Below are 13,078 nucleotides of genomic sequence, written 5' to 3' on the forward strand. Positions count from 1 at the left end.
TTGAATGATGAATTGCCATACGCGTGTCAAAGTTTGCGTTTGTCATCCGTCATTTTCACCCTGAGGGCAATAACGTGAGGAGACTTTCTATCCAGGGCATGAAAACACACACACGGCTGTGTGTCACTCTCTGTTTGGATTTCAAATTCATCGCTGAGTCAATACGTTGAGTGAAGCTTTAGCCCACCTGCTCACCTCCTCTCATACTGGTACAACACAGGCAGAGAAACACCGTAAATGACAAGAGCATTAATCGATTTTATTTGAAGAGCCTGGGATTGTTCAAGCACTGCTGGTGAAAGAATGTGAGCAAAGACAATAAGGGTTGTCATTATGGATGAGGTCTGGGACTGGTATAGCGTATTACACATGTAGATTACTTTTTGGATCTGTCACACATCTATAATGCGAGCTGGACAGTTGGTTGATTGGTAAACACCTACCTATTTCTGTTTTGACCCGAATATAAGACACCACAAAATATTTTCTTCATTAAAATACAAACAAAATCAAAGACAAAAAATATGAACATAGATTGCAATAAAAAATATATAATTTTATTTTGATGAGTCTGATTTTTTGACTACCATTGTCATAAAATTAACATCAAAACAAATTTTCTGTTGTTTGCTAACATATTTAACCTTTAAGACACTTTTTTCCCAGTTAGTCTACGCGTCATGAAGTGACTATGGATGTGACAAGAAGGAAAACTCTGACTCCCTTAAAGAAGTCTTTTGGAAATTAGCGCTGTGAAACAATTTAAATATTTAATCACATATTGTCCGTAAATAAATCCCGATTTATTGCATGAAGTTATAAGTTATTCGTAAAATCGTGAACAATAACCGCACTTTGATTAACTCACGGACCAGTGCAACTGCTCATTTACTGAAGAAGCAAGTTAGCACTGACTGGGTAGCTATCTTAAATGTTAACGTGAATACAATAGCAATTAACATATTCCCCTATTAAGAAACAACATACCCCATTCTAAACTTCAACAAACTCATTGCTGTTTGAGCAATTAAACTATTCGATTGTATATATTTCTTTACAAATTAAAATAAAAGATAAACATTTAACAATGTAGATACAAATCAAATGGCTCTTTAAAAAGCCAGAAAGTTACTTAATGTTTCTTTTGCCAAGAACGTACGTTGTGTGTCTATTTATTATGTTGGGTTTTTTTAATAGACCTTGGTCAAAATATTTCAGTATGTATGTGAGTATTTTGGGGGCATACAGTACTGTAGTAGTAATAATAATAATGACCATCGTGATCATTTTTGTCACAAATACAGTGACGTAAAATGTTCATATCGTTCACATGCTTAGTATGTATGTTTGTTTGACCTTTGTGTCCCTACTTGGTTTGCTAAGGTGTTGCATAATGTTCTTTGTAGTGGCAACCAATCAGTCATACTTTCTTTGTGTATAAGTATACAATGTACCGTAACAGGAAGGGTTATTTTGCACGATAACAATATGTATTCATGACTTTTTTTCCTTTTGATCTCACACCCTCACTCCAGTTGTTTTTATGTCCTTTCAATATTATTATTCTCTTGAGTACTTACCCCCTAGAAGCTCTCATTCTGCTTTGATCTTTGTGCAATTTAGAATGTGTGTACAAAAAAAACCCACAAGTTGTCTGGGAGTGCACATTGTGGTTTGCTGCATGCATTTCTAAATTCCTTTTAACCCTTGTTGTCTTTCTGTCTCTTACAATACTGCATCATTTCTCTGTAGGGAAGGATGCACTCTTCAAACCATCGACTGCGAGAAATGGAGCAGCACCACCCGCTGCTGACGGCAGGTGGCGATGTCGAGTCAGGCAGCCTGGCGGCTGGAGTGATGGTCGACGGCGCCCACACGGACCACAGCACCGGAAACCGCACGGTGTGGTTCATTCAGGACAGCTGTGGTATGGTGTGCGCCGGCATAACCTGGTTCCTGGTGCTGTATGCCGAGTTTGTTGTGAACTTTGTCATGCTGATGCCCGCCAAGAACTTCTGGTATTCTCTACTTAACGGAGCCACGTTTAACTCCCTCGCCGTGCTCGCTCTGGCTTCACACCTGCGCACCATGTTGTCAGATCCGGTAAGCGTACCGTGTGGTTCACAATGTACCGAAACTTTTGTCAAAATACTGCAATTAAAATCCTTAACCCTTGGGGGCTGACTTTTTTGTCCTTGTGGTAAAGTTCTGATGTATTTTGACCATAATATTTGTTGTTAATTTATTCAACATGATTTTTGCTAATAGGATTTTTTCATGTTAAAATTCAATGTCCAAGTCTTTCACAGGGGTACGATACACTGGCAGTTATTTCATATTTATATTCAATACGACGAAGCTAAACAAGATGGACGGAGAGACTGACGTTGCACGATTGCACCAAGTAAAATTCTTAGTTTGTGAACCCGTTCTCAAACAATGGCAATAAAAACTATTCTGATGTTGACATAACATTCCTTTACTTTTCAAAGGTCCAAAAAAACAAATTCAGCCCTAAACAAAAATACCAACCATGCTTTATTTTAGCCCTTTAAAGGCTTTGAATTTGAGTATGAATGGTGTCTCTATGGGCTTCACGGTGGAAGAGGGGTTAGTGCGTCTGCCTCACAATAAGAAGTCCCTGTAGTCCTGGGTTCAAATCCAGGCTCGGGATCTTTCTGTGTGGAGTTCGCATGTTCTCCCCGTGAATGTATGGGTTCCCTCCGGGTACTCCGGCTTCCTCCCACTTCCAAAGACAAGCACCTGGGGATAGGTTGATTGGCAACACTAAAAATTGGGCCTAGTGTTTGAATGTAAGTGTGAATGTTGTCTGTCTATCTGTGTTGGCCCTGCGATGAGGTGGTGACTTGTCCAGGGTGTACCCCGCCTTCCGCCCGATTGTAGCTGAGATTGGCGCCAGCGCCCCCCGCGACCACAAAAGGGAATAAGAGGTAGAAAATGGATGGATAGATGGGTGTCTCTATCTATATTGGCCCTGTGATGCGGTGGCGACTTGTCCAGGGTGTACCCCGCTTACAGCCCGAATGCAGCTGAGATAGGCTCCAGCACCCCCCGTGACCCCAAAAGGGACAAGCGGGAGAAAATGGATGGATGGAAGTATGAATATGTGAAATGTATAAATTGTCCATAAGTGCTTAAACTCTATAAAGTATTCTTAAATAATGGTATCAAAGTTAGGTAGATTTGTTAAATGAAATTTATTTAATTAAATTTAACCTTTTTAACTTTCTTTTCTTTGGAAAAAAAGTATTATAATTATTTTATTATTTTAAACTGCTCAGTGATTTTTTTCTGCTATAATACCATTTTTCACCTTTTTTTAATTTTTATTTAATGGCCATTTAATTCGTGGTGATGATGATGCAGTGGAAAACTGCGTAATGCATAAACATAACACAATTTTTTTTTTTTTTACCAAAATTGAATTACTATAATGTCAAATAAATCATTAATTTTTATAATTTGTTTTTTTAGTAAAAATATGATATGAATTACATTGTCATATAATTCATTATATGATGAATTATAATTGTAAATGAAGGCAGGGATTAGTGCGTGGGTTACCTCCAAGTACTCTGCCTTCCTTCCACCTCCAAAGACATGCACCTGGGAATAGGTTGATTGGCAACACTAAATTGGCCTTATTGTGTGAATGTTGTCTGTCTATCTGTGTTGGCCCTGTGTTGTGGTGGTGACTTGTCCAGGGTGTACACCGCCTTTCGCCCGAGTGCTGTTGGGTTAGGCTCCACGACCCACACGACCCTGAAAGGGACGAGTGTAAAAAATGGATGGATGGATGGAATTGTAAAAGAGTATATGGAAATTGTTAATAATTTTAATGTTGTGTAATATGTCTTCTCTCTGCCCCTTCAGGGTGCGGTTCCCAAAGGCAACGCCACCAAGGAGTACATGGAGAGGTTGCAGCTGAAGCCTGGAGAGGTCATCTACAAGTGTCCAAAGTGCTGCAGCATCAAGCCTGAGAGAGCACACCACTGCAGGTCGGTACAGTGAACAAACCAAACTGGAGAGTGACAATAATTGTGATATCACACATTTTATTTTCTGTCTGTGGCATGCAGTATTTGTAAAAGGTGCATCCGGAAGATGGATCACCACTGTCCCTGGGTAAATAACTGCGTGGGGGAAAAGAATCAGAGATTCTTCGTCCTTTTTACTGTAAGTACACTTAAGTGAGTCTTGACCTTCAATACATTTTTATATTAACTCGAAGCTTAAAATAATGATTTTCGCTAATTAAACAGCTGTTTTGATCGGTGATATTCATATTACCGTTTTTCTCCTCAGATGTACATAGCATTGATTTCTGCTCATGCACTGGGCCTCAGTGGCATGCACTTCTTCACGTGTATTAAAGTACAGTGGAACGGTAAGTTCCAGCCCCCTTGCTGTTATTCAATTAAGAAAAAAACAGATTTTTTGTATGATAAATCTCATAAAATATAATGTTGTATATTGCATTACATTCATAATACTGAAAATTCTATTCTTGTATAAGATCTGGTTTCTGTCTGATGCAGTTAAACAACACAATGATCACTTACTGTATTTGGTAGTATCTTTGCAGCAAAGCTACTTAAAAAGTATTCAGCATCTAACACTTAATATTACCAGCATCAAAACCCAACTTTCTGTCTCATTTGTTTGGGGGAGCCAGAGTGCAGTGACTTCTCTCCTGGGGTGTCCGTGCTACTGCTGATCTTCCTCTGTCTCGAAGCCATCCTCTTCCTCACTTTCACTGCTGTCATGTTTGGTACGCAGATACACTCCATCTGCAATGACGAGACGGTCAGTATTCCCCACACTTCTAATCAGCATACGGTGTCCATAAGTGTAATGTTAAGCCTCATCTCCACCGAGCAGTACAGAGTATATGCATATCAGACTTTTTTATGAGGGAACTTTTTTGGGAATTTTGTCTGGTCATTCACAAACCTTGTGTAAGACTAACTTTTTTCATGCATTCTAAATCATAAATAAATGCTACCAAAAGTCATGTCACAATGGAGTTGCTCTATTCCGACTATAAGCCCTCTAAAAAAACATCCAAAAACCTCCATCATTGTTTTATATACTTGCTGTAAGTATATATGTATTGTAGAATTGTCCCCATACCAATAATTTGCTACCAGTAGCAAGACCTAAATGTATATTGATACTTTTCCAAATAAGGAGAACTACGAAAAAGTGTCAATTTTGACTTTATTTTAACAGAACACCTTACAATACAATCCTATTACACTCAAAGAACAATTTTAGAAGGTTAAAATATAAATTAAAGGGCATTAAACACATTCTGTTTTTCTTGTTGCACTCAAAGAACAATTTACAATTTTCCCTAATTGAGAATTAGATTACAATATAATAAAATAGTTTTACTAACATAATATTAAATTATTAATGATTTATGGATGTCAATCCTGGTCTGTGTTTTAAGAAAATTATCATTATTAGTTAGTACTAAAAACCAAACTATGGATAAATGTACCCAGATAAGTCATGTAGCAGATAAAACACATATTGTAGCAATTTGTTACCAAGTTCAGTCATTTTACTTGCTCAAGTTGACGTTAGATGGGCGATCGTAACTCCGCTGATATTTGGCATCAATCCAAGCAGTTGTGTGTGCGTCTTCGTATCTACATATTATGTATCTACATATTACGTATCTACACTGTGTGTTTGCGAGAATGTCAATGTGTTGACCGAGGGACGTTGGTGAGTATGTGGGCGAGTAAAGTGAGGGAGAGGAGCGCGTGTACTGTGCAGTAAAATGATGAATAGGTCTGGTTGTGTCCTGCAAAACTAATAAAGCAACCAGATTGTCACAAATCGGTGGCCTCGAATTCTGACCGAAAAGCGGAGCTTAGCAGACCCATTGCAAGGTAAAGTGAACTGAAGGGAACATCTGCCTTGCGCTCCTCTACTACGGTCTTCACCAGAGGACAACAGCAAGACAGTAGTAACAACTTCAACAAGTTTAAACCAAAGGTGATAATACTAATCGCCACATTTGGCAAGGCGGGTTTTAAAGCAACACTTGAAGCACGGCGTTTCCTTTTTTTAAGCGTCACTTTTATTGTTAGTTTTGAATCCCAACAAACCTACTACTCATGGCAGACTTTGTGAGAGACAACAGTGATTATTTTGGGACAAATGATGATCCAGAACCTTATATTTTGGAGCCTGAATATGTGGAGAATGATTTACATGTTTCTTAAGCTGCATACTAAACAGATCCAGCTTTAGTGAAGCCGCATGCAGCATAAATGCTGAAGCTAAACAAGACATGCAAAGTATGAAAATAGTAAAACAATAACTAGCTGTACAATGTCTGCTCTCACGTGGATGCCAACGGACAGGATCAGAATCATAATCCTCACCAGAAGGGTTTAAAACAAAATGTGCCGCAAGCGAGCGTCTCTTCGGTCTTTCTCTCTTTCTCCGGGGGTAAATTGAATGTCAAAGTTGACCAACTTTTAGTTTTATGGCCATAACCTTGTACGAGACAGATGAGAGGCATGATTTATCATCTAGAATTAACTTTCACCAACTCAGAAGCGATGCAGCAACATAAGTTTGATAGCTTTCTGTGATCATGGGGCCACTAAAAGTAATTTGTTGGTGTTATATTGCCAGTATTTGGTTAATATTCAAGTCACAAGATGCAAGTGAAGTATTTTTGGCAATTATTGGATGTTTTTAGAGGGCTTTATGGGCGCAATAATGCACTCCCATTAGGAAAAGCATGTGTTTTTTTTCCTCACATAAGGGTTGTAAATTATAGGCAAAATCCCCTAAAAAAGTTAAGACAAATGAGGATTTATTCAACCATATTATAAACTGTGCTATTACAGTGTTTTCTTAGATTCAACTTACAGTTTGCAACATTTCCTCATACTGACTAATAAAATATCATATTGACCCAAACATAAGAAATATACAAATATTTTTTCCAAAGAAAAACATTGTAAAAAGACTGGTTGTCTTATTTTCGGTGTCTAGAGACCAGCAGGTGGCGCAAAATGTAAATTTCCACAAGTGAGTCTGAACATTTCTTCCTGTCATGCACACCAGTGATCTGGAAAAGGGTAGTCAGAGAGACCTGTTGGTAAGAAAAAAATTTGAAAATTAACTTATAAACGGCTCCACACTGTGAATAGACGTAATTAAAACCTGCACGTTACATTGCATTGACTCGTTCGTTGCAACTTGTCGCTCTTGATTTTGCATGTCATACCAATAACGTGACAAAAACATGCATTATCACGATGAGGCAAAATAATCATAATAATTGCCATTATTTAAATTGCTATGGTTTTTACTGTATATTTGTTATATGCAGGGTTTCCGCGGGTCATCAAAAAGCATTAAAAGTCCATAAATGGATTTTGTGAAGATTATTCATTCGATATCCAGGGGTATTACAAAAATGTCATGCAATTCCAAATGGCAACAAAAAAGACAACAAAACCAAACCCCCAACCCAGTGTTTCCAATTAGAGGAAAAAAACTACACTTTAAGATGTTAAGTATTTATTTAAGTGCAATTTTTTTCATGCTAACAAATATTGATATTCCATTGTATTGTGATGGTTATTTACCTAGTTAAGATAATGAATTCATTCACCTTCTCATTGCAATAGTTTGAAATAATACGGAAATGAAAAACATATTTTATTGCGTTTGAAAGGGTTGTTTGCATAATTATTATTGTATGTTATGATTACTTTAGTGCTTAATTTGGCCACAGTTAGTGTAAACCTTTCAACTATTCAACATTTTTATTGTCAAATGCTTACAATTTTGTCTATACAGAAATTGTATGCGTTTGACTACCGTATATACAATATATAACGATCTGCAGTTGGACATGGGCATTACATTTGTTTTAAGTTGCATTAAAAAGAATCAAATTAGATTTGCTGATATCTGCAGAAACCCTGATATCATGCCACCTACATGGGTCAAGAGGAGAATTTATGTTTTTTAATCATTTAAGTTACTGGAAGGAAAGGGTCACTTAATGTACTTATCATCCCATGGCTGATGGTGTTCTAGAACAGTGGTTCTCAAACTTTTCACCAAGGTCCACCTCAGAAAAAATTTGGTTCTCAAAGTACTACCATAGTGACCAACATTAAAATACAGTAGCGTAGTAGGTCTACGTATTCATTAAAAAAACAAGGCAATTGTTTTATTAGGTATATTGTGTATGTATATACTGTGTATATATACATTTTTATGTATATTATATTTTTCTTCACATTTTAATTATCTTGCTGGATGTGAAAACCTGCCCTGCAAAAATGTAATGTCCCCTTTGTAGGATAAATAAAAGCCTAGCCATCCTATCCTAACATTACACACAGTTTGAACAGTACCACTGTGTTTGAATATAGTAAAATAAAACACTATATTTTTATCAAGTGATTATAGGCATAACACTAGATGGAGCCCCTGTTCCAATAGTGGTACACATACCACAGTTTGAGAATCACTGTTCTAGAACAAAAACTAGTTGAGACTGGTTACAGCAACAGCGCCTCTGCAGGTTACAGCCAAGTAATACACTCCATTTTTCATGCTAACAATCAACGTATCCACACAAATTGAATTATTGGCAATAATTTACTTTGCCCATCTCCAGTTTCAGCATGCTAGCTAATGACTCAGCTTTTCAAGAAGCGTTTGGTTTAAGAGCCAGTGTGAACATCTTACAGGAGATCGAGCGACTGAAAAACGAGAAGCCCACCTGGGAGCGTCGCACCAGATGGAACGGAATGAAAGCCGTGTTCGGCGGCCCGCCCTCTGTGCTGTGGTGCAACCCATTCACGGGGCTGCGTCTACACCGCCTCGCGCTCCTAAACCAAGCTCGCCGCCCCGGATCAGAGTTTTCTGTTTGAGAGACGCCTGTGACGAAACTCATGAGGAAGGTGATGGAACGGACATCAGCTTACCAAGAACTGGCCTTCCTGTGCGGGTGACAAAGTGTTACGGCGGGGCTGCACAACTTCGGCAACCTCCATTCAATGTCCATACTTTCTCACAACGATTGCAAACATTGACGGTTTTTAGTTTGTGTGGTGGTGACGCATGCAGTGTATAACTCTTTTATTCCTCCTCCATTTGGTTTCCCTTTTATTTATTTTTTTCAATCATTATTGATTTTGCCTTGCTGATGAGATTCAAAGTACATATTTGACATGGCGGACTGGAGGGGGCAAGCAGCATTATTGCAGACAAAGGGCGCAGGCTACTTACGTGACACTTGAGCGAGTGGAGCACACCAGACAGACGTGTGCTGCGTTGATTTGCATGTGTAACGCTGCAATCAGTCGGCCGCTCCCGGGCTAATGAGGCCGTGAACAACAAGCTTCTTTCTTCTTCTGTGCGGGGCTGAGTGGCTTTTGCAAGGTTTTCGTCTCCTGCAATATCATCATCATTATTATTTATTCCTGGCTCAACTCTTTTTGGGCCAGTGCAAGACAATATCTGCAGCAGTGAGAAATCTACCTATGTTTCACTGTAAAGATAAATAACTCTCTTGAGTATATTTGCCTGCTTACATCGGTAATCAGTTTTAGGGGTTACTTTTGTATATCATTTGGACTTTACAAGTTCCTCGCAGCAAGTGTTGGACCATGCATGCTGCTTGCCTGTCATGACACTAGCACATCGTCCTTTTGTGCTCTGACTTTATGCTGATTCTAAGCTGGTGAATTTCAAACTGTGCAGTGGATTCTTCTGGGGGCTTTTGCTATTTATAAGGCCTGTAAGAAGCAGACCTTCCAAGAGTTTTTAGAACCCTTAATGCCTTTGAACAACATCCGGTCAATTCATCCATTATATATCATTTACAGTTTTCTTTTTACACTGGATGATTGTGGCTTTTTTTTTTAATTAAGACGGTAGTTCAGATTTGAGTATTGTCAAGTTTTCCTCCACATGTGGGACGGTGTGCTGGTTTTTGTTCTCATCTGTGGTTGCCAAAGGAGTGAGTATTTTTTTTCCCTCAATGTTTACACTATTAAAGGATGCTCTGTGATGAATGTAAAACAAGTTGGCACTCTTTCTAAACTGTTTTCGGGAGTTTTATTAATGCAGACCTCATGTTTTCTCTTTCTCTAACTGCTGCACAGGCTCAAACTTGCAACCCCTCTTACTGCAGGCATGCATTTCTTAACTTCATCCAGGAAATCCCTTCAAACTAACTTAAATAGGAACGAAGGCCAGCTTAACCTATAAATGTGTGCTTGCAAGATGGGCAACAATTGAACTGGAATGGAAATGAATACAGGAACAGAAGTGACATTTTCTGGCAGGATGTACTTTATTCATATCTTTGATCAATTAAATTATGATTATGAAAGGTCAGGAAGATAGTTGATCTTCCAGAAATGGTTGTATACTACAGTAGGACAGTGCTTTCAAGTAATGAAGTTATGATTCCTCGTACAGGGTTAGCAGTTACGAGGCATGTTTTGTATAACTGATTGTATTTTAAATCCCTGTATTACATTATGATGACATCACCGGGTTGTGTGGCGATGCTCTCAACCCGAAAAATGTTTCTGTTCCCCTGAGATCAAGTCTTTTAGCGTTTATGACAGATTAAAAGTTATGAGAACTGTATAAATGGATGGAATGGTTTGTTTTTTTAAATGTGTCATGTAAATGTCATTTTAAGTAATAAACATTATTAAAAGTGTTATTAGCTGTCTTAGTTACTTTTCATATATGTATATTGATATATTTGTGTATATGTATATATATATATATATGTGTGTATATAGATGTACTGTATATGTGTATATATGTATCATGTATATATACATGTTGTATACATATGTGTATATATACACTTAGTATATATAATTAATCATATGTATATGTAATTATATATATGACATATGTATATTATATATGTGAAATTATACATATAATTTATATTATATATAATAAAAAAAGTCATATATATGTATTTTTTTTTAATTATTTACATATATGCATATCTATACTGTCCCAGATGACAGAGTGAACAGAAAATATTTTGCAACCTACTCAGTGGCCTAGTGATGTCCGCCCTGAGGTCGGTAGGTTGGGAGTTCAAACCAAAGACTATAAAAAGGGGACCCATTTCCTCCCTGCTTGGCACTCAGCAACAAGGGTTGGAATTGGGGGTTAAATCACTATAAATAATTCCCGGGCGTGGCACCGCTGCTCTCTCGATCCACTCTTCCCCCACTCGTGAACAATACTCGTAGGTACTTGAACTCCTCCACTTGGGGCAGGGTCCCAAGACGGATCAGTGCGGCGTCTTCAGTAATGCGGACGTTGTACCGATCTGTTGTGGTGAAGAAGGAGCTGAGCCGGAAGGCAAAGCTCTCAATTTACCGGTCGATCTACGTTCCCATCCTCACCTATGGTCATGAACTGTGGGTCACGACCGAAAGGATAAGATCACGGGTACAAGCGGCCGAAATGAGTTTCCTCCGCTGTGTGGCGGGGCTCTCCCTTAGAGATAGGGTGAGAAGCTCTGTCATCCGGTAGGAGCTCAAAGTAAAGCCGCTGCTCCTCCACATCGAGAGAAGCCAGATGAGGTGGTTCGGGCATCTGGTCAGGATGCCACCCGAACGCCTCCCTAGGGAGGTGTTTAGGGCACGTCCAACCGGTAGGAGGCCATGGGGAAGACCCAGGACACGTTGGGAAGACTATGTCTCCCAGCTGCCCTGGGAACGCCTCGGGATCCCCCGGGAAGAGCTAGACGAAGTGGCTGGGGAGAGGGAAGTCTGGGCTTCCCTGCTTAGGCTGCTGCCCCCGCGACCAGACCTCGGATAAGCGGAAGAAGATGGATGGATGGCACCACTGCTGCCCACTGCTCCCCTTACCTCTCAGGGGGTGGAACTAGGGGATGGGTCGAATATAGAGGGTAATTTCACCACACCTAGTGTGTGTGTGACAATCATTGGTACTTTAACTTAACTTCACATACTGTAAATACAACAATCCAAAAACGTGTGTTATGTCAATTATAGAGTAAATTGTCCATGTGAGTGTGAATTTACATGTGGTGAGTGTGATTGACTGGTGAGTCAAGAGAGCTGGGATAGCCTCCAGCTAACACATGAAGTGAAAACAGATGCATGAATGCAAGCGTTTACATTTATTTTAAGCGAAAACTTTTTATTTATTTATTTATTGCATGAGTAGATTTGATCTTCTTAGAAGTGCACGTATTTGTAATTTATATCCAACTAACTCAACTGCAAGGGCCAGTGGATTGGGTATGGCAGTGTTTTCCAACCACTGTGCCGCGGCACACTAGTGTGCCGTGGAAGATTATCAAGTTTCACCTATTTGGGTTAAAGATATTTTTTGCAAACCAGTAATTATAGTCTGCAAATGATATGTTGTTGTTAAGTGTCGGTGCTGTCCTGAGGTCGGCAGAGTAACCATGTACTATTCTTCAATATCAGTAGGTGGCAGCCGGTAGTTAATAGCTTTGTAGATGCCTTAAACAGCATGTAAACATGCATGTAAAAAAAAGGTATCAAATGCTTAAACCAAAAATAAACAAAAGGTGAGTGCTCCTAAGAAAAGGCATTGAAGCTTAGGGAAAGTAATGCAGAACGAAACTAAAACTGAACTAGCTACAAAGTAGACAAAAGCAGAATGCTGGACGACAGCAAAGACTTACTGTGGAGCAAAGACGGTGTCCACAAAGTACATCTGAACATGACATGACAATCAACAATGTTCCCACAAAGAAGGATAAAAACAACTGAAATATTACTGATTGCTAAAACAAAGTAGATGCAGGAAATATCCCTCAAAGGAAGACATGAAACTGCTACAGGAAAATACCAAAAATAGAGAAAAAGCCACCAAAATAGGAGCGCAAGACAAGAACTAAAACACTACAAACAGGAAAACAGCAAAAAAAAACTCCAAATGTGTCACGGTGTGATGTGACAGTACACCTACTTTGAGACAAAAGCTATAGTGATGCATGCTTGATTATGGTTTGAATTCATAT

The 13,078-nt window shown here is 38.9% G+C and overlaps 1 protein-coding gene across 1 annotated transcript in view; it reads left to right on the forward strand.

Annotated features, from left to right (window-relative positions):
* Nucleotides 1–10,753, forward strand: part of zdhhc7 (zinc finger DHHC-type palmitoyltransferase 7) — a 28,356-nt gene extending 17,603 nt beyond the window's left edge. The window contains exons 2-7 of the mRNA XM_061878825.1: nt 1,753–2,103; nt 3,895–4,019; nt 4,101–4,197; nt 4,327–4,408; nt 4,697–4,827; nt 8,763–10,753. Coding sequence (XP_061734809.1) covers nt 1,759–2,103; nt 3,895–4,019; nt 4,101–4,197; nt 4,327–4,408; nt 4,697–4,827; nt 8,763–8,945 — 963 coding nt within the window. The 5' untranslated portion in view covers nt 1,753–1,758 and the 3' untranslated portion in view covers nt 8,946–10,753. The remainder of the gene's footprint in view (nt 1–1,752; nt 2,104–3,894; nt 4,020–4,100; nt 4,198–4,326; nt 4,409–4,696; nt 4,828–8,762) is intronic.
* The last annotated feature ends 2,325 nt before the right edge of the window (nt 10,754–13,078 follow it).

Source organism: Nerophis ophidion, linkage group LG02 (assembly GCF_033978795.1).
Source record: "Nerophis ophidion isolate RoL-2023_Sa linkage group LG02, RoL_Noph_v1.0, whole genome shotgun sequence".
NCBI classification, from domain to species: domain Eukaryota; kingdom Metazoa; phylum Chordata; class Actinopteri; order Syngnathiformes; family Syngnathidae; genus Nerophis; species Nerophis ophidion.